The 19,616-nt window shown below is 40.2% G+C and overlaps 1 protein-coding gene across 4 annotated transcripts in view; it reads left to right on the top strand.

Moving 5' to 3' along the window:
* CCDC81 (coiled-coil domain containing 81) overlaps nucleotides 1-15,147 on the top strand; it is a 41,319-nt gene extending 26,172 nt beyond the window's left edge. For all 4 annotated transcript variants that reach the window (XM_038568371.1, XM_038568370.1, XM_038568368.1 and 1 more), the window contains 5 exons: nucleotides 1,642-1,814; nucleotides 3,058-3,136; nucleotides 3,366-3,586; nucleotides 12,045-12,170; nucleotides 14,641-15,147. In XM_038568371.1, the coding sequence (XP_038424299.1) occupies nucleotides 1,642-1,814; nucleotides 3,058-3,136; nucleotides 3,366-3,586; nucleotides 12,045-12,170; nucleotides 14,641-14,782 (741 nt within the window). In that variant the 3' untranslated portion in view covers nucleotides 14,783-15,147. The remainder of the gene's footprint in view (nucleotides 1-1,641; nucleotides 1,815-3,057; nucleotides 3,137-3,365; nucleotides 3,587-12,044; nucleotides 12,171-14,640) is intronic.
* Nucleotides 15,148-19,616: the final 4,469 nt, after the last annotated feature.

Below are 19,616 nucleotides of genomic sequence, written 5' to 3'. Positions count from 1 at the left end.
ACACAGGTCACCTGGTATTTGCAGTGGAGGTGATTCAGTCAACTTTACTGAAAAGCTTCCCTGATAAGCAACCACTTTGGCTCATTCCCACCGGCTTGCTATAAGGGCTTCATAGCACTTATCACTATGATGTATCACTTACTTATTTATTATCTCCTGTACCAGAAGGTAGGCTCCATGAGCCAGGCTCTGTGGATCTCTGACTGTCTAGAATGGCCAGGCCCAGAGCAGGTATTCAGTTCTCTGTCTTCCCATGTCTGCTCTGTCCTTGCTCATGCTTTTGCACTCACTCAGAACTCCTTTCTTTCTTTCTTTCTTTTTTATATAAATTTATTTTTTATTGGTGTTCAATTTGCCAACATATAGAATAACACCCAGTGCTCATCCCATCAAGTGCCCCCCCTCAGTGCCCGTCACCTCCACCCCCCGCCCACCTCCCCTTCCACCCCCCCTTGTTCATTTCCCAGAGTTAGGAGTCTCTTATGTTCTGTCTCCCTTTCTGATATTTCCCACTCATTTTTTCTCCTTTCCCCTTTATTCCATTTCACTATTTTTTATATTCCCCAAATGAATGAGACTATATAATGTTTGTCCTTCTCCGATTGACTTATTTCACTCAGCATAATACCCTCCAGTTCCATCCACATCGAAGCAAATGGTGGGTATTTGTCGTTTCTAATGGCTGAGTAATATTCCATTGTATACATAGACCACAGCTTCTTTATCCATTCATCTGTCGATGGACACTGAGGCTCCTTCCACAGTTTGGCTCTGGTGGACATTGCTGCTATAAACATCGGGGTGCAGGTGTCCCAGCGTTTCATTGCATCTGTATCTTTGGGGTAAATCCCCAGCAGTGCAATTGCTGGGTCATAGGGCAGATCTATTTTTAACTCTTTGAGGAACCTCCACACAGTTTTCCAGAGTGGCTGCACCAGTTCACATTCCCACCAACAGTGCAGGAGGGTTCCCCTTTCTCCACATCCTCTCCAACATTTGTAGTTTCCTGCCTTGTTAATTTTCCCCATTCTCACTGGTGTGAGGTGGGATCTCATTGTGGTTTTGATTTGTATTTCCCTGATGGCAAGTGATGCGGAGCATTTTCTCACGTGCATGTTGGCCATGTCTATGTCTTCCTCTGTGAGATTTCTGTTCATGTCTTATGCCCATTTCATGATTGGATTGTTTGTTTCTTTGCTGTTGAGTTTAATAAGTTCTTTATAGATCTTGGATACTAGCCCTTTATCTGATAGGTCATTTGCAAATATCTTCTCCCATTCTGTAGGTTGTCTTTTAGTTTTGTGGACTGTTTCTTTTGCTGTGCAGAAGCTTCTTATCTTGATGAAGTCCCAATAAGAACTCCTTCTTTCCATCTCTGTGTTGTGCTAGCTCAGAACCTACTGCACGACATCCTTTTTCATCTCTCTCTCAGATAGGGGGTTTTGTCAGTTCTGCTCAGATTCATCCTTGAGCACACTTACATTATTCTGTGGATTGCCTCAATGCTAGCTGGTCAGTATGTTGAGGACTGGGCAAATACTATAAACTAATAATTGATTTTTAGTCTTCTGAGTTACCACCTTTATTCACTGTTGCTTTTCGGTATTTTAGAGTAAATGCATTGATTCTCCTTCATTCCAGAAATCCTTTCTATTTGATAAACGGCCACTCAGTCCTGAGATTAATGCTTTTAAACAAGAAGAATATTCCCAGAGTCTCCTGAAACAAATGGATAACAGACGGGAAAAGGAAATAAAGCAAAGACAAAATAGAGAGTTGATGGACCGCCTAGAACAAGTGCAACTCACAGAGGAGTGAGTCTAGCTGACAAACTCTGAAAAATGGGTTTAGAATTTTCATGTGAAGCTTATTTCCATGTGGGATGGAATTAGCATTGGTAGTTTCATTAGCACAATGGTAACCAACTGAGCAAATCAAGTCAACTAGCAGCCAGTACCACAGCATGGCTATTCATTAGTAAAATGAAAAAGCTGTCATTATTACAATGGCCATTACAGTCATGATTACCCATCTATAATTAATTATAGAGTGTCATTTTGTATTTTTTGTGATCACTAATACTGGCAGATGGAGGAAGGTACTCATCTTGAACAAGTATCATTCCCAGCTATTCCCAGTTGATCTCAAGGCAAAGCTGGGGTTTTAAGTAGGGGTGACCCATGGAATCCCAGGGGGCAGAAATGTATGGAGGACCTAATAGGACTAGAACCAGAGACTAAAAAGTCATGTAAAAAATGTTTTCCCTCTGCTCATACCCACAGCTTCTTGGTTGACATCATCTTTTTTCCAGCTCGAACTTGGATGAATGTTAGTCTCAATTACAAATTTTAGGAAAGAGAATCTGATTGGTCTTGCTTGGGTCATCTGAGGCCTGGGATAGGGTTAGAGTTCAAACATGCCTGAGGTGGTCACGCTTCTACTGAGGTCAGGAGAGCAATTAAAGGGCAACTGTGTTGTGAGATACTCCTAAAACCTTATTTGGGACCAAAACCTTACTTGGGGCCAAAACCTTACTTTGGGACCAAAACCTTATTTGTTCTATAAAATGTATATGTTCTGTTGTACTCGCTTTATAGATCATGTGGGTTCCCTGTGGGTTGCATATAACAGAATCATCATTTATAATAGGAAAGATTACTTTTCTTAAAAAAGAATCTTATGATGAATCATTTTATAGAATGAATAGACACTTCCTGCTTTCCTAACCAGATTTTTTTGAAAGCACATTGCAGGGGGATGGTGGGTGCGGAGGGGTACCTGTCTTAGTGGTAGTGACAAAATGGTCAGTCCCCTGCTTATACCTGTCCCGCCTGCCCTGTATTCAACACATTGTCCCCTAGCCTATAGATTTAAGTTACTCCTTTCTTCATTAAAATGAAAGTTACTAGAAGGAAATGTCACGTTTTATTTTATTTACCAGTCTCTCACTCCTGTTGATACTTAGGGAATAGGTTTTAGGTTTTAGTGCTGTTAGTCTGTATTACTAGAGACAGTAACAAACTGTGCCCCCCACTTCCTCTCATTCTTAACTGCCAGGCTTGCTGCACAAAGAGCCCAATATATAAAAGATAAGATGGAAGAAACGCAGTGTTATAAGAGAGCTTTGGATGCACAGGTAAGGGGACAACTGTCATTTTAAAAATTATGCAGTGCTTCAGTAGCATTCTTAGAATATGTATAAAAACTGTAAGGTTATGAGTAGCCTTATGTGTTACCCATTTGGTGGCTTTTGTGGTCCTCATTCCTTCCCCTGAGGGATTGGTATTTTACTATGCTACAGTGTTGTGCATAAAGCTTATTGCCTGGTATAATTCTGATAGGCATTACGTGTGTCTCTGTTTCAGATAAAGAACAAGCCCCTGCAACTGCCCATGTTTGAGCCAGACTCTTGTGAGCCCATCTTTGGTAAGGATGAGGGTGAGCTGATGGTGCAAAAGCGAAAGCAAGAACAGAGTTACATGAAGCACCAGCTGGAGGCTGCTGCTAGCCTCAAGAGGAAAGCCATCCTGCAACAGCTAGTGGAACAAAAGCAGGATTTGCAGATGCTTCGGAGGACACAGAAAGAGTAAGAGACCCAAGATCTTTCTTCTTCTTCTCCTGCTCCCCTCTCCAACTTCCCATTTTCTGTCTCTCTTTCTCCTACAACAGCACAGAAGCACTCATAATAGTGAACATCTTGAGGAGTTACTGTGTGTAAAATACTGTTCGAAGCTCAGCACATGCTTCGTCTTGTTTTGTCCTTACAATTCACCCTAGGAAGAAAAGTTACTGATTAAAAAAAACAAACAAACAAAAAAAACAAAAAACAACCAGACTTGATCCTTCCTCTCCCTCCAGTTATCTCTCCATATTTTTCCTTCCCTTTACAGTACAACTTCTTAAAAGAGTTGTCCAGATCAGCACTATCCATTGGAAATACAGTGTGAGCCACAGATGTGCTGTTGGGCTCAACTAGACACAGACAGGAAACTTGGGTTCTTTCTCAATTTCCAATAAACTCCTTTCGTTTAAAGAACTCTTGACATCAAGAGTTGCACTTACAATGGCAGGTGAGGGGATGGTGAAGGTGTCAGGGTAGGCAGAGCAGGACTTGATGCCATATAGGTGAAAATATCTTTAAATTCAAATATCAGACACCAGTCTCTTTCTTTCTGATTTGTTGAGTTTGTACATTATACTATGTTCACCACAAGTAAAGGGAACATCTGTCTGGTTACATTGCTATTATGATATCATTGATCATATTCCTTATGTTGAGCCTTTTATTGCCATGACTTATTTATTTCATAAGTGGAAGCCTGTATGTCCACTCCCTTTCACCCATTTTGCCTGACCCTCTGTCCCCTTCCCTTCTGGCAACCATTCAGCTTGTTCTCTGCTGATTCTGGTTTTTGTGTTTTGTTTTGTTTTTTTAAATTTTTTTAAATTTATGATAGTCACAGAGAGAGAGAGAGAGGCAGAGACATAGGCAGAGGGAGAAGCAGGCTCCATGCACCGGGAGCCCGATGTGGGATTCGATCCCGGGTCTCCAGGATCGCGCCCTGGGCCAAAGGCAGGCGCCAAACCGCTGCGCCACCCAGGGATCCCTGGTTTTTGTTTTTTTAATCAGTTTTTTAGATTCCGCTCATGAGTAGAATCATATGGTATTTGTCTTTCTCAGTCTGACTTATTATTTCACTTACATAAAACCCGTTAGGTCCATCCATGTTGTCCCAAATGGCACAATTTCATGGTGTGCATGTGTGTGTGTATACATATATATAAATGTGATATGCGTATCACTTTTTTTTTATCTATTTGTCTATTGATTGGTACTTAGGTTGTTCCATATCTTGGCTATTGTAAACAATGCTGTAACAAATGCAGAGGTGCAGATATCTTTTTGAATTAGTGTCTTCATTTTCTTTGGGTAAATACCCGAAGGTGGAATTATTGGATCATATGGTAGTTCTATTTTAAATTTTTCTTAGAAACTCCATACTGTTTGCCACAGTGACTGCACAAATTCACATTCCACCAACACTGCATGAAGGTTCCTTTGTATCCACATCCTTGCCAACACTTGTTTCTTGTCATTTTGATTTTAGTCATTCTAACTGGTGTAAAGTGATAGTTCATTGTAGTTTTGATTTGCATTTGTCTGATGATGAGTGATGTTAAACTCTGTCATTTCCAAGCTGTATGACCTGGACCAAAGCACACATGGGGTCTCTGAGACTTCTTTTCCTCACATGAAAAGTAAGGATAATATATACCTGTCTTACCTATCCTTACTGTGAGAAGGATGTGAGCGTATATATTGAGAACATTTTGGAAACTGCAGCGCTCTGAACAAATACAGACTGTGGTATTTACTTTATCTCTCTTGTTGAAGCTCTGGTCACAGACGCCCCCTTTTCTGTATGGGTCAGATCTTTGTCTTCCATTTCCATATGCTTTACTAGTTATTCCATATTTTCTCACTTATCTTCTCTTTTCCAACTTCCTTGTTCATATTAAGATGTCATCTTAGGTCCTCTTATGGGAAGTAGAGGGTCACTTTCAGAGGGATAATTTAGTCAGTGTGATCTAAACAGTCATGGTAAGTATTCTTTTTCTTTCAAGTTTTCTGCTTTTGTTTATAAAAATTAGAACAATTCATGTTCATTAAAATAAATCAATTGGTGGAGAGATTTAAAAACGATAATAATTTCCCCTTATCCTCTTTATGTTTTCCTACTCTTTGCAAATATATTCAAATAAAACCCACCTATATATTTTCCTTCTATTTTTGTAAATGGACATAAGACCTATGAGATCTTTTTTTTTTTTAAGATTTTATTTATTTATTCAAGAGGAACACACACACACACACACACACACACACACACACACACACAGAGGTAGAGACACAGGCAGAGCAAGGAGCAGGCTTCCTACCCGGAGCCCCATGTGGGACTCAATCCCAGATCCTGGGATCACACCCTGAGCCAAAGGCGCTCAATCACGGAGCCCAGGTGTCCCAGACCTATGAGATCTTATACATTACTTTGCAGCCCAACCTTTCTTTAACCTAATAATGCATCATTAATGTATATTTAGGTCAGTACATAGAAACGAAATTCATTCTTCTTTAATGATTGCATAGTATCTACAACATCGATTACTATAATTTACCTTTTGCACTATTGATGAACATTCACTTTGTTTCCAGATGGTTTGCTATTACGATAATTTTGCACTAAACATTTTTAATTTTAACTTTTTAAAAGGTTTTATTTATTTGAGAGACAGAGAGAGAGCACAAGCAGTGGGGAGGGGCAGAGGGAGAGGAAGAAGTAGGTTCCCCCTGAGCAGGGAGTCTGATGTGGGGCTCAATCCCAGGACCCCGAGATCATGACCCGAGCCAAAGGCAGATGCTCAACCAACTGAGCCACCCAGGCGCCCCTAAACATTTTTAATATATATCTTTATACTGGTTATTTTGTTTCTGTTGGATAAAATCCTAAACGTGGAGCTGCTGGATCAAGTGTATGGCATATTTTTAAATATTACCAGATACCAACAGTTTGCTTTCTAAAAAGGTATAGCAATTTGCTTCCACCAGCAGTCTTGTGAGAATCTGCATGGCCTCCCTGCAGTCTTTTCTCACTTGCTTGGCAATCTAAATTAAACTGACTTTTAAACTCTCCTTTTACAAAGAATATAATAATAGCCAAAAAGCATATGAAAAGATGCTCAACATCACTAGTCATTAGGGAAATGCACATCAAAACCACAGTGAGGGAGCTGCTTGCTAACAAATAGTCTTCGCATTCTGAAACATGCATAGGTAAGCCTTCTTCAGCCACCAACTGCCTGCCTTTGTCCTGTTTGGAATAGACACCATTTAGCACTTAACTAGATTTTTGCCTCTCCAAGGCAAGTAGTTCATGTTTTATTGAATGTTTGCTTATCTGAACCTGAGAGGGATTCTCCACCCCAGTGAATAAAGGTAGCAAAGTAGAATGGTGAGATTGCAAATGTAGCTGTGGTTTATATCACACAATTTAATAACTTAATTCCCATCACGTATCTATCCTGGAGTGCCAAGGGCAGTCTGAATGAAGTAAGCAGTTAGCAAACTGTTCTCTCTTCCCCTTGTAACTTATTTATGCAGATGTAGGAAAACATCTTATATTGTTTAAGATGTATATATATCACTGAAATATAGACAAATAAGGCAGCTATCTTTTATCCCCCCCACCCCAGGGCTTTATGAAAAGAAAACATAAGCTTGCGGACCACTGTCATAAGGTTTCACAAGTGCAAAGATAAAATGTGCTATCATTTATCTTGTATTATAATATCTGTATTTTGATTCTTTTGTGAAATGTCCAAATCAAGAATAATTATAGATTTTTTATACCACATGCATCATGAAACATTTAACAAGTACTTATTTTAAACGACTCAAAAGATTAGAAAGGAAGATTCACTGGTATGCAAAACCATTAAGATGCAATTATGTTGTGAAAGAGAAAGATAAAGAAGAGCAAAAATAACAACAAAAAAGAACGATAGTACCTCATAACCATTAGGATGGCAACTATCAAAAAACCAGAAAATAATAGGTGTTGGTGAGGATGTGGAGAAATAGAAACCCTGTGCACTGTTGGTGAGAATATAAAATGGTGCAGCTGCCATGAAAAACAGCATGGCAGTTCATCAAAAAATTAAAAATAGAATACCATATGATTCAATAATTGCCCTTCTGTGTATATATCTAAAAGATTTGAAAGTAGGATCTTTTTAAATAAATTTTTAAAAGATTTAATTTAATTTAATTAATTTATTTTCATTCCGGGGTAGTTACCATACAGTGTTATATTAGTTTCAGATGTACAATATAGTGATCCAGCAATTCTATGCATTACTGAGTGCTTGTTTAAGATAGTCCTCTTTAGGGATCCCTGGGTGGCGCAGCAGTTTGGCGCCTGCCTTTGGCCCAGGGCGCGATCCCGGAGACCCAGGATTGAATCCCACATCAGGCTCCCGGTGCATGGAGCCTGCTTCTCCCTCTGCCTGTGTCTCTGCCTCTCTCTTTCTGTAACTATCATAAATAAATAAAAAATTAAAAAAAAAAAAAGATAGTCCTCTTAAAAAAAAAAAAAGATAATCGTCTTTACCTATTTCATCCATCCCCCACCTGCCTTCCTCTGGTAATCATTTATTTGTTTTCTATAGCTAAGAGTCTATTTTTAGTTTGCTTATTTTAGTTTGTCTCTCCCCTCCCCCTTTGTTCATTTGTTTTGTTTCTTAAGTTCCACATACAAGTGGAATCATCTGGAATTTTCTTTCTCTGGCTGGCTTATTTTGCTTAGAGTTATACTTTCTAGACTCATCTATGTTGTTGTAAATGACAAGATTTTGTTCTTTTTTATGGCTGAATTATATATATATAATATTATATGTATAATATGGAGATATATATACCACATCTTCTTTATCCATTCACCTATCAATGGACACTTGGGCTATTTCCATAACTTAGCTATTATAATAACACTGCAGTAAACATAGGGGAACAAAAATCCCTTCAAAGTAGTATTTTTGTATTCTTTGGGTAAATACTCAGTAATGTGATTACTGGATCATATGGTAATTCTGTTTTTAATTTTGGTTTAATTTATATTTTTAATTTTTTGAGGAACCTTCATACTGTCTTCCACAGCAGATGCACCAGTTTGCATTCCCACCAACAGTGCTCAAGGGTTCCTTTTTATCCACATTCTCACCAACACTTGTTTCTTTTGTTTTTGATTTTAGCCATTCTGACAGGTGTGAGGCAATACCTCATTGTGGTTTTGATTTGCATTTCCCTGATGATGGGTGATGTTGAGCATCTTTTCATGTATCTGTTGGCCATCTGGATGTCTTCTTTGGAAAAATGTCTGTTCATGTCTTCTGCCCATTTTTACTTGGATTATTTGCTTTTTGATGTTGAGTTGTATAAGCTCTTTATATATTTTTATTGTGGTGTAGTCCCAAAGTTTATTTTTGCTTTTGTTTCCCTTGCCTTAGGAGATATATCTAGAAAGATGTCAGCCAATGTCAGAGAATTACTGCCTGTGCTCTCTTCTAGGATTTTTATGGTTTCAAGTCTCACATTTAGGTCTTTAATCCATTTGGAGTTTATCTTTGTGTATGCTGTACGAAAGTGGTGCAGTTGCATTCTTTTGCATGTTGCTGTTCAGTTTTCCCAATACCATTTGTTGAAGAGACTGTCTTTTTCCCATTGGATAGTCTTTCCTCTATGTCAAAGATTAATTGACTATATAGTTATGGGTTTATTTCTGGGTTCTGTATTCTGTTTTACTGATCTATCTATGTATTCATTCTTGTGCTAGTACCATACTGTTTTGATCACTACAGCCTTGTAATATAACTTGAAGTCTAAAATTCTGATGCTTCCAGCTTTATTTTTCTTTTTGAAGACTTCTTTGGCTATTCAGGGTCTTTTGTGGTTCCATAACATTTTAGAATTGTTTGTTCTGGTTCTGTGAAAAATGCTGTTGGTATTTTGATAGGGATTGCATTCAATCTGTAGATTGATTTGGGTAGTAAAGACATTTTAACAATATTTGTTCTTCCAATCCAGGAGCATGAAATATCTTTCCATTTGTTTGTGTTCAATTTCTTTCTTTTTCTTTCTTTTTAAAAATTATTTATTTGAGAGAGAAAGAGAGAGAGCATGAGTTGGGGCGGGAGGGTGATGCAGAGGGAGAAGTAGGCTCCCTGCAAAGCAAGGGACAAGGGGCTTGGTCCCAGGACCCTGAGATCATGACCTGAATGGAAGGCAGACATTTAACCAACTGAGCCACCAAGGCACCCCTGTGTTCAATTTCTTTCATCAATGTTTTATAGGTTTCAGAGTACAGATCTTCAACCTCTTTCATTGTTTATTACTAGGTATTTTATTCTTTCTGGTGTAATTGAAAATGGAATTGTTTTTTCTTTTTTTTAACTAGGCTCCATCCCCAGTATGGAGCCCAGTGTGGGGCTTGAACTCACAAAGCTGAGATCAAGACCTAAGTGGAGATCAAGAGTGGGACATTTAATTGACTAAGCCACCCAGGCACCCCATTGAGATTGTTTTTTTAATTTCTCTTTCTGCTGCTTCATTATTAGTGTACAGAAATGAAAAAGATGTCTGTACATTGATTTTTGTATCCTATGACCTTACGGAATTCATTTATTAGTTTTAGTAGTTTTTTTTTTTTTTTTTTTGGTGGAGTTGAAAGCAGGATCTTGAGATATTTGCACTCCGTGTTCATAACAGCATTCAGTAGCCAAGAAATGGAAGCAACACAAATATCCAGTCACGAGGGATGAATAAAAAAAATGTGTTATACACATACAATGGAATATTACTCAGCCTCAGAAGGAAGGAAATTATAACACCTGCTACAAAATGGATGAACCTTGATGACATTATGCTAAGTAAAATAAGCAGTCACAATAAGACAAATATTGTATGATTCCATTTCTGTTAGGTATTTAGAGTGGTCAAATTTATGGAAACAAAGTAGAATGGTGGTTGTCTGGGGCTAGGGGGAGGGAGGAATGGCAAATTATTTAATGAGTATAGAGTTTTAGTTTTGCTAGATGGAAAGAATTCTAGATATTAGTTGCACAATAATGTAAATATACTTAATACTATGTATCTGTAGACTTAGAAATGTTTAAGATGGTCAATTTTATGTTATGTGGTTTTACTTTTTTTTTTAGGTTTTATTTATTTATTTGAGGGAGAGCGAGTGCGTACAAGCTGGGCAGGGAGGGGCAGAGGGACAAGTATACTCCCTGCTGAGGGTAGAGCCTGACATGGGGCTCAGTCCCTCCACCCTGAGATCATGATCTGAGCTAAAGTCAGACAGTTAACAGACTCAGCCACCCAGCCTCCCTTATATGGTTTATACTATAAAAAAACACAATAAGAAGGAAAAAAGGTTATAAATATAAATATAAATATGTTATATATGGTCATTGAGCTCCCATTGTGTGATGGGCATTGGCACTTTTAGTATTTTATGTCATTTAATCTTTATAATGACTACACAGCAGCTGAATTGTTGAATGAATGCTCACTAGAGGAAAATGTGGCTATGCTTTCAGGGCAAGGGAACTAGCAGAGTACATTACCGATTTTATCAGAGGGTCCTGACACCTAGTGGTGGTTGCTGCCTATAACATAAAACTGCAGAGCAGGCTAAATCAGTGGTCACATTCAGTGAGGTCCTTTCTAGACTTTAATGAAAATTGAAGGTAAGAGTTTCAGTCTGGCAAGAAATAGACACGTATAAATAATTTGAACCAGGTTTAAGATGACTCACAACAGCAGTGGCTGAATGTCAGACCACTAATAGAGACACTTACCATTGGAAACTCTGGAACATGGTATTTGAAGAGAGAGACAACTGCAATCACTTCTTTGATGTCGTCATGACCTTCACCAAACACTTTCTCCCCGCCCCCTCTCTTTTTACCTTCTTCCCAATGTTAGATATTTTCTTGATTTCATTTTATTTTGCCTAGTCACTTCTGTTTCTTTTCCCCTTTCTAGCCAATCATTTGTATTCCTGTCTCCTTTGCCTTGTAACACGCCCGTAGCAATTTGTGGGCTGATTACTGACAGCTGAGAGACTGGAGTAAAAGAAAAGAAACCTAAAGTATAGGAAATCCATTTGAGATGATTCTTAAATTAGCCTCAAAGGAAATTAATGGCTTTAAAGACTGCATTTGTTAATTGGAAAAAGGTTTCAATTCTGCTAATTTAAGCCAGGATTGAAGATAAAAGGTCTAGACCCATAAAGTCTTTGGGAGCTATTATGTTTTTAGTGTTTCTCTTTGTTCAATGTTCATGCCTTTTAGTATATTTCAAAGAGCAGAGAACAAAACCAGAATGTTTCTGTTTAATCTACCGTAAAGGGCATGGGGCTCCCAAGGTTGTGTGTGCCCTTCCCGGTACTCTGAGTACAAGCAGACTATGCTCTTCTCTCCAGGCACTTGGCAGACAGAAATGCTGAGCTAGAGCGGGTGAACAGAATCAACCAGAGCTTGCAGGAAGACTGGGAAAGCAGTGCTGCAATGAAGAGGCAGCGGGATCTGGAGGAGAAGGCTTTTGAGCGGTAATACTGATTGGAACCCCAAGTGCTTTGTTCGCGAAGAAACCCCCTCTGCTCCTTCTTGACTTTCCTGGGATCCCGGGATGGCAGACAGGTTTCCAGGGCCAACTTTAGTTCATTAGTCGTGGCTACCTAGAACACCTGGTGGAGAAAAGAATTCTGCTGTGGTGTATTAGAAATACCTGTTATGGATATGGGATTGGAGAATGCTGTCGTTATATGTTCCATACTTGCCATCTCTGCCCTCATCTTCGCTTCCATGTAGGGTAGCTTTATTGTCATTTTGTGGTGGGTAGGGAGGCATGGGGGGGAGGAGAGTAGGAATTCTCCTTGGAAATGAAAGTTGGAAATAAGGAGATGGACTTTCCATATGAACACATCCAAGGCTGACGGAATGGTCATTTAGGAGCAGAGCCAGGGGTTGTGTGTAAGATTGGCAACTGGGAGACCGAGATGCCCATGGTGGAACCAACCAAGAACATCTTCCTGACATTTATTAGATCTGTACCCCCTCTCCCCAGCTCTCCATCAACAATCTAGACTTAGGGAATCTAGTTATAGCTTTGAGAATTAACACTAACTTTGGAGAGGCAGCTAATCTTTTTGTCCTACTTTTTCCTTTCGTAAGATGAGGAAAGTCAACACCTGCCTTACTTAGCTAACATAGGAGTTTTTGTGATCAAATAAAGAGATGGAAAAATATTATACTTAAAAAAAGAAAATACTTTACAAATGTATGATTTCATAGTATGTTAAAAACTTGAACAGACCAAGCCTATACAGTCAAATGTTATTAAGTCATTAAAAAAAATATTTTATTTATTTATTTGAGACAGAGAGAGCATGAGCAGGGGCAGAGGAAGAAGGAGAAGTAGGCTCCCCACTGAGCAGGGAGCCCTACATGGGGCTTGATTCCAGGACCCTGAGATCATGACCTGAGCCAAAGGCAGACACTTAACCAACTGAGCCACGCAGGTGCCCCAAATGTCATTTAATCTTGAATATACCAAAATAATATTTTAAATTCCCACTTATCAACTAATTTTTATCATAGATAGAACTTGTCATAATAAATCTTGATCTGTAGCTCCTTTTTCTTTTAAATTCATTTATTCATGAGAGATGGAGAGAGAGAGATAGAGAGAGAGAGGCAGAGAGAGAAGCAGACTCCATGGAGGGAGCCTGATGCGGGACTCAATCCTGGGTCTCCAGGATCACGCCCTGGGCCGAAGGCAGGTGCTAAATCCCTGAGCCACCCAGGGATCTCCCTGTAGCTCCTTTTTCTTTTAGATTTTCTCATCAGGCATTTCTTATCCGTCTCTCTAATGGGTAGAACCTGTATTTTGTTACAATGGCTGTAAGAGGGATGACATGGCAAATAGGTTCCAAAGTAGCAGTAGGATTGTTTGGCCTGGAGAAGAGAAAGGGGAGCTGGGGGTTCAAGGCATTTTCTCAAGGTTGGGGAAAAACAGGTAAAAGGCAGTGAGATTAATGTCAGGGGAGATTTTGCTGGATTTTGGAAGAATGCTTGGCCAACGTGGTGATAAAGGATGGAGGAGACACAGGAAACAACCTTCAATGTCAGGATGACAGGCAACCCTGTCACCTGCAGACTGAGGCCATGTGGTGGGCAGGGCCTCAAGCAGGAGCAGGGAGGAAGAAGGAATTGGTTCGTATCAAAAAGAAAACAAAGCAAAAGCAAAAACAAGCTTTACATGTAAGCAGTTAGCATATGATACTCTGTCCCAGCACCACGGCAAGCCAGGTAGGTCTCCTCCTGCCCATTATTTGTTCTTTTTCCTTGTAAGGCTATCCTTGATGGTCCTTTTTACAGAATTACACCCATGTAGTTTTGGTTGAGAAGGGGGACATACCAGGGGCCGTCTTGCGTTGAGAAAAATTGTTGAGGTGCAAAATCAGCTACTGACGTCGCTTCATCTCTGCTTTGAGTCGCTTTAGTCCTCTTCCTCTTTGACTCCACCTCCTCTCCTGCCCTTTAGGCTAGAGGCCTCTGGGCTCCTGGGACTTTTCCTTGCAAGGCTACTCCTAGCTGTCTGCTGGGGCTTAACAGTTAACCAGCAGCTTAATTAATGGCCTGTTTCCCTCTCAGTGCCGTTTCTGAGAGCCCAGGAGGTAAAGGTATCCACATGGCAAAGCTCTGTGTGCTGGCTGTGTGACCCTGGGCAAATTATGTCTTTTCTGAGGGTTTGGGTGGGCTGGTTGTGAAGGCACCAGCTCAGAGCCTTTTATTGACTGGCGATGGCAGAGGTTTGGAAGCAGTGATGCCACGCTGGGTTGGGCTGCAGGTGGAGGGGGGCGGAGGCTGTAGGGGAGCCATCACAGGTAGGTGGTAAGCACCTGGGGGGGGGGGAGCAGTTCTGCGTCTCTTCTACTGCACTGGCTTCTGGACTAGGCCCCCAGCACGGACTCAGGGAATGCCTAATAACGATTGCTTGTCCTCACCTCTCCTCAGGGCGTCAGACAAACTCTTCCTCCTGGACCAGTGTGAGAAGTATCGGCGCTGCAAGCAGTGCCAGAGGCGCACCTCCAACGTGGGCGAGAGCAACCTGTGGCCCCTGAACAAGTATTTGCATGGTTCCCGGTTGCTCGTATAAAACCCAAAGTCTGGATCTACGTTTTCCTGGGGAAGATTTTTTTTTTTAAATGTTTAGGCATGATGGTGAAACTACCTATTTTTACTTTAGAGGGAAAAAGTTATTGTGCTGCTTTCAGGAGCAGATTGCTTTTCACCCCTTGTAGAATTCACATGAGTAGGGTCTCCCCTCTAACTTCCCATTGCTCCCACAGAACCCTGCTGCCCCTGGGGGCTGGGAACAGGGGACCCAGCCTCATTCTGGCTGCGGGAGTGCTGCTGACCCTGCCTTGCCACTTCCTCTGTGACTTTGTGTAAGAGACTTTATCTTTTCTTCATCTGTAATGAATAGTGTCCTAATAAATATTTTCTATATGCCTGACTGTGCATCATGGTAAATTTTACGAGCTCACCCCAGAGAACTGTATATGTGAACATTCCAGAGGAAGATCAGGTTATTTGTCATAAGAGGTCAGAGCAATGCTTTCTGAGTTTTCTAGTTGAAGATACACCTGGGACTTTTATTTTGGAACTTCAGGGGATCTTATTATCTTGGTGCCCTTCCTTTTTTTTTTTTAAATTAAGATTTTATTTATTTATTTGAGAAAGAGCATGAGTGGGGGTGGGGAGGGTGTGAAGGGGCAAGGGCAAAGGAAGAGGAAGAAGCAGGCTCCCTGCCCAACGAGAGGGCTTGAGGTTTGATCCAGAACTAAGCCCAAGGCAGATGCTTACCTGAATGAGCCACCCAGGCACCCCCACCCCCAACTGCTTGGTGCCTTCTGGCCAACCATTCCATTATAGGTTTACTGTTGGGCTAAATGTGTGCTGGGAGGGGAGTCTGGCTGGCCTGCCAGGTGCCACCTTCCTCTCTAATTGCTTCACTGGCATTCATGTCTAAGCAGCAAGTGCTATGGAAGAGGAGTATCTTCCTGCTAAAAGACTGATTTTCAGTTAAGGTAGGGGTGTTCTAAACCAAAAGTCATTTTATCTTCATCGTTTACCTTTTCTCCACCTGCCCTGTCCAACCATCTCAGGCAAACCAATGAGCAAAGCAGAATGAAGTCTAGATTTCTGAAATACAAAAGATAGGAATACAGTCCCTTAGACTGTTTGCTTTCTGTCCGCCACATCTTTCTTAGTAAATGAGGGAAAGTATATGTGGCAAGACATCTAAAACATTGTTTCTGCCACAAATACAAAATAAGAATGTTTGGAGGCCTGAATAGTTAAAGGGAAGATACTTGGTCAAATTGATATTTGGCAAATTTTGTTTTTTTCTATGGAAATAAGCATGCTTAGTGGGGACTGGAATTGTCTGGAACCTCTCCCTAGAGGCTTCTTACATTGCCACTTCTGTTTTTTCAGAAGATCACTCCATGCAGGACCAGTCATCACCAACCAATATTGACAGCCATAGCTTTTCCCCAGTACTACCTGACTTGCCTGAAGTCCATACCTGCTACACCCTTGGAGTATGTCTCTGTCTCAAATATATAACAAAATACTATAATGGTGTTGTAGTAATATATTTTTAAAAGCATATACTGCCTTGTTAAAAAAAAGACTTAGGGAATTTCGATAAGTTTGAGTGAAAACTTTTTACTCAAACACTTTTTACTATAGGAACTGAACTTAAAATCTGTTGCCATTTATAGTGGTACTGACTCTTACTGTGTGCCAAGCACCCAGCTAATTTTTGGTGACTCGGAGATTAAGACTCATTTGTCCCTGTCTGCCTTCAGAGCACTTACTGTGTGGTGCAGAGGTGAGATATGATTTAGAAAATCGCCTTGTAACAAGGTAAGTACCCAACAGTTCTGTACATGGGTTGCTATGGAAGAACAAGGTGGAGCCCTTGTAGTCAGCTGAGCCTGGCATCGAAAGGGGAAGCTTTTGGAGGAAATGAGGCCTAAAATGAATAGGAAATAGCTAGGTAAGGGGTGACAAGGGGTCAAGGCAACAGATGTCAAAGCCCTGTGTTCCTGCTATCAAGGCTAAGATGGAAATGTGGTTATATGAGTTGAGTTATGAAACCAAATATGTTTTGTTATCAACCATTTTAAAAATCAGCCTTTATTTATAGCCTGTCGTTAACATAATTGATTTCATATAATAGAGAAAGGACAGTCTCTTTTTAGAAAAAGTCTTCATAATTTGGTATCTTTTTACTGATTTTTTTTAAAGGTTTTTTTTTTTTTTTTAAGATTTTATTTATTTATTCATGATAGACACACAGAAAGAGAGAGAGAATGGGGCAGAGGGAGAAGCAGGCCGGGAGCCTGACGTGGGACTCGATCCTGGGACTCCAGGATCACGCCTTGGGCCAAAGGCAGGTGCTGAACGACTGAGCCACCCAAGAATCCCCCTCTTTTTACTGATCTTAACTCTTAATCTTGTAGTAGTCCAACCCTGTTATTAGGCCAGAGTCAATCAGAATGGCCTTTCCTAAATCAGTATGAATTATTATCATCAAAGATATGTCATTCCCAGAGTTATGGCACTGCCAGACAAGACTAACATATCACAAGTTTGTGGACTCTTTTGAGTATCTCATGAAAATTATGGACCCTTTCCTAAAAACATGTCCATTTTCATCTATAACATTTTGCATGCAATCAGAGGTTTTCTATACCATCTGGACACAAGTTGGGAACTCCTGCTCTGGGTAGCTTTCTTTCAGTATCATTATAAGCTTAAGCTATCAAAAGTGAGTAAAGTGAGGACTTTGTTTATGAAAATGCCTTTTCACTTTTAGAGAACTATGTCCACTTTTGTCTTTCTCTTTGACTCTTCACAAGAACAGTGAGATGAGAGTTGGGAAGCTATTTGAAAGCACATACTCCAGTATTTCTCAAATCCTCTAAGACTCAGTAAAAGAAATATGTTTCACATCACAACACAGAACCCATGCTCACACATATAATTGAGACAAGAGTTTTATAGAGCTATGCTTACCCATCTATCTGCAATGCATTCTAATTCTATTTTATTTCATTAAAAATTCTGATTAGATTAAACAAAACTGACTTAAGAATTCACTAATGTAAATAGATCATTTTCAGTCTGATAAGCACACTTTTAATATAATTCTTCCCTCCACTGTCTTCTCATAGTAAGTGTGTAGTTTGCTGGAATTCATTAGTGGTTAAGATGATATTATAATGGCATTCAGCCAGGAGCTTGAGGAATGTTGAGGCTCTATCTTGTCATAACTCGACCATTTTCTTATGAGGTATCCCAAGAAAAGCAGGTAGCTCTTTGCTACCCCCTCTTCAAAAGTCCCAGAACTACTTCTTCCAATGCATTTGGCGGTCAGAGAGAAAGGAGCTAGAGATAGAACGAGTGAAAACATATGCCCTAATGCCTAGACTGCAGGCTGGGGGAGGCCTTCGAAATTTAAGAAAGAAGTGTGAACTAGTTGCAGCCTCTGTCTTAATTTAGTCTTAGTCTGTGGGTAGGAGAGGAGGAAGTGGACTACACACAGCCCAGCCTGAACAGCTGTGTGAATTGGGCTGTGTACTGAGGCGCTCAGTTCCCGGTTTTCTATTGCTGCTGTAACAGATGATCACAAACCCAGTCGCTTAAAACAATACAAGTTTACTCTCCTACAGCTCTAGAGGTCAGAAATGTGCAATCAGTCCCATTGGGTGAAAGTCAAAGTGTTAGCAGGACTGGTTCCTATGAAGGCTCTGAGAGGAGCATCCTTTTCCTTGCCTTTGCTAGCTTCTAGAGCTCTTTACACATCTTGACTGGTCCTTCTTCCATCCTCAAAGCTAGCAGTGTAGCACCTCCAAGCCTCCCCCTGCCTCTCTCTTATCAACACAGTTGTGGTTACCTTTAGGATTCACCTGATACTACAGGATAAATTCCTCATCTCGAGATCCTTAATCACATTTGCAGAATTCTATTTGTCATAGAAAGTGACATGCACATGTTCCAGGGGTTAGGACATGGGTGTTTAGGGGGACCGTTATTCAGCCTACCACAGGGTGACTGGGATCTAAAATTCAGCTCAAGCTCCACTCCACACATCAAGCCCTGCATCAGAAGGCAAGCAGTAAGACACTTGCAGCTGCTGGCATCTTTCCTTGGATCTAGGCTACATAGCTGTATCTGAGGGTTTTCTTGGGGATTTGGTTGGTTTTGGTTTTGCAGGATTATGTAGGGATAGGAGGGGAAGAAGGAAGGACATTCCACAGTTCACATGTTAAAGGCTTATTATGTATTTTTTGGTAATGTTCTAGTCATAATTTGTAATGTTCTTTTGTTTTTTGTAGTCTTAAAGTTTTGATATCAGGGTAATGACCTCATAAAATGAGTTGAGAAATGTACCCCTTTCTTCTATCTTCTGAAAGATACTATATATAATTGGTATTCTTTCTTTCTTACATACTTGGTAGAACTGAGTAATGAAACCATCCAGGCTTGGAGTCTTCTTTGCTGGGACGGCTTAAATGATGAGTTCAGTTTTGGTAGGTTGCATCAAGGACTCTCAGCTATTGTTGAATTTATGGGCATACAGTTGTTAGTAATGTTCTCATATCCTTTTAACGTCTGTGGCGTCTGTAGTGAAATCCCCTCTTTGATTCTCAATATAAGTAATTTTTGTCTTCTTTTTTTCTTGGTCAGTCGGCCTAGAACTTTAAAAAAATATATTGATCTTTCAAAGAATCAGCATTTGGTTCCATTAAAATTTCCCTATTTTTTTCTTCTCAATGTGATTAATTTCTACTGTGTACTATTTTCTATCTTTTGTTTGCCTTGGGTTTGTATCCACGTCCTAATTTTCTCCTCTTATGAGTTCTGCTGGATTAGGGTGCTCTACTGCCCTCATTTTCACTTAGTGTAACTTAACC

Source organism: Canis lupus, chromosome 21 (genome assembly GCF_011100685.1).
Source record: "Canis lupus familiaris isolate Mischka breed German Shepherd chromosome 21, alternate assembly UU_Cfam_GSD_1.0, whole genome shotgun sequence".
Classification (NCBI taxonomy): domain Eukaryota; kingdom Metazoa; phylum Chordata; class Mammalia; order Carnivora; family Canidae; genus Canis; species Canis lupus.
Note: the sequence above shows the minus strand (reverse complement) of the source record. Positions and strands in the feature narration are given on the sequence as shown.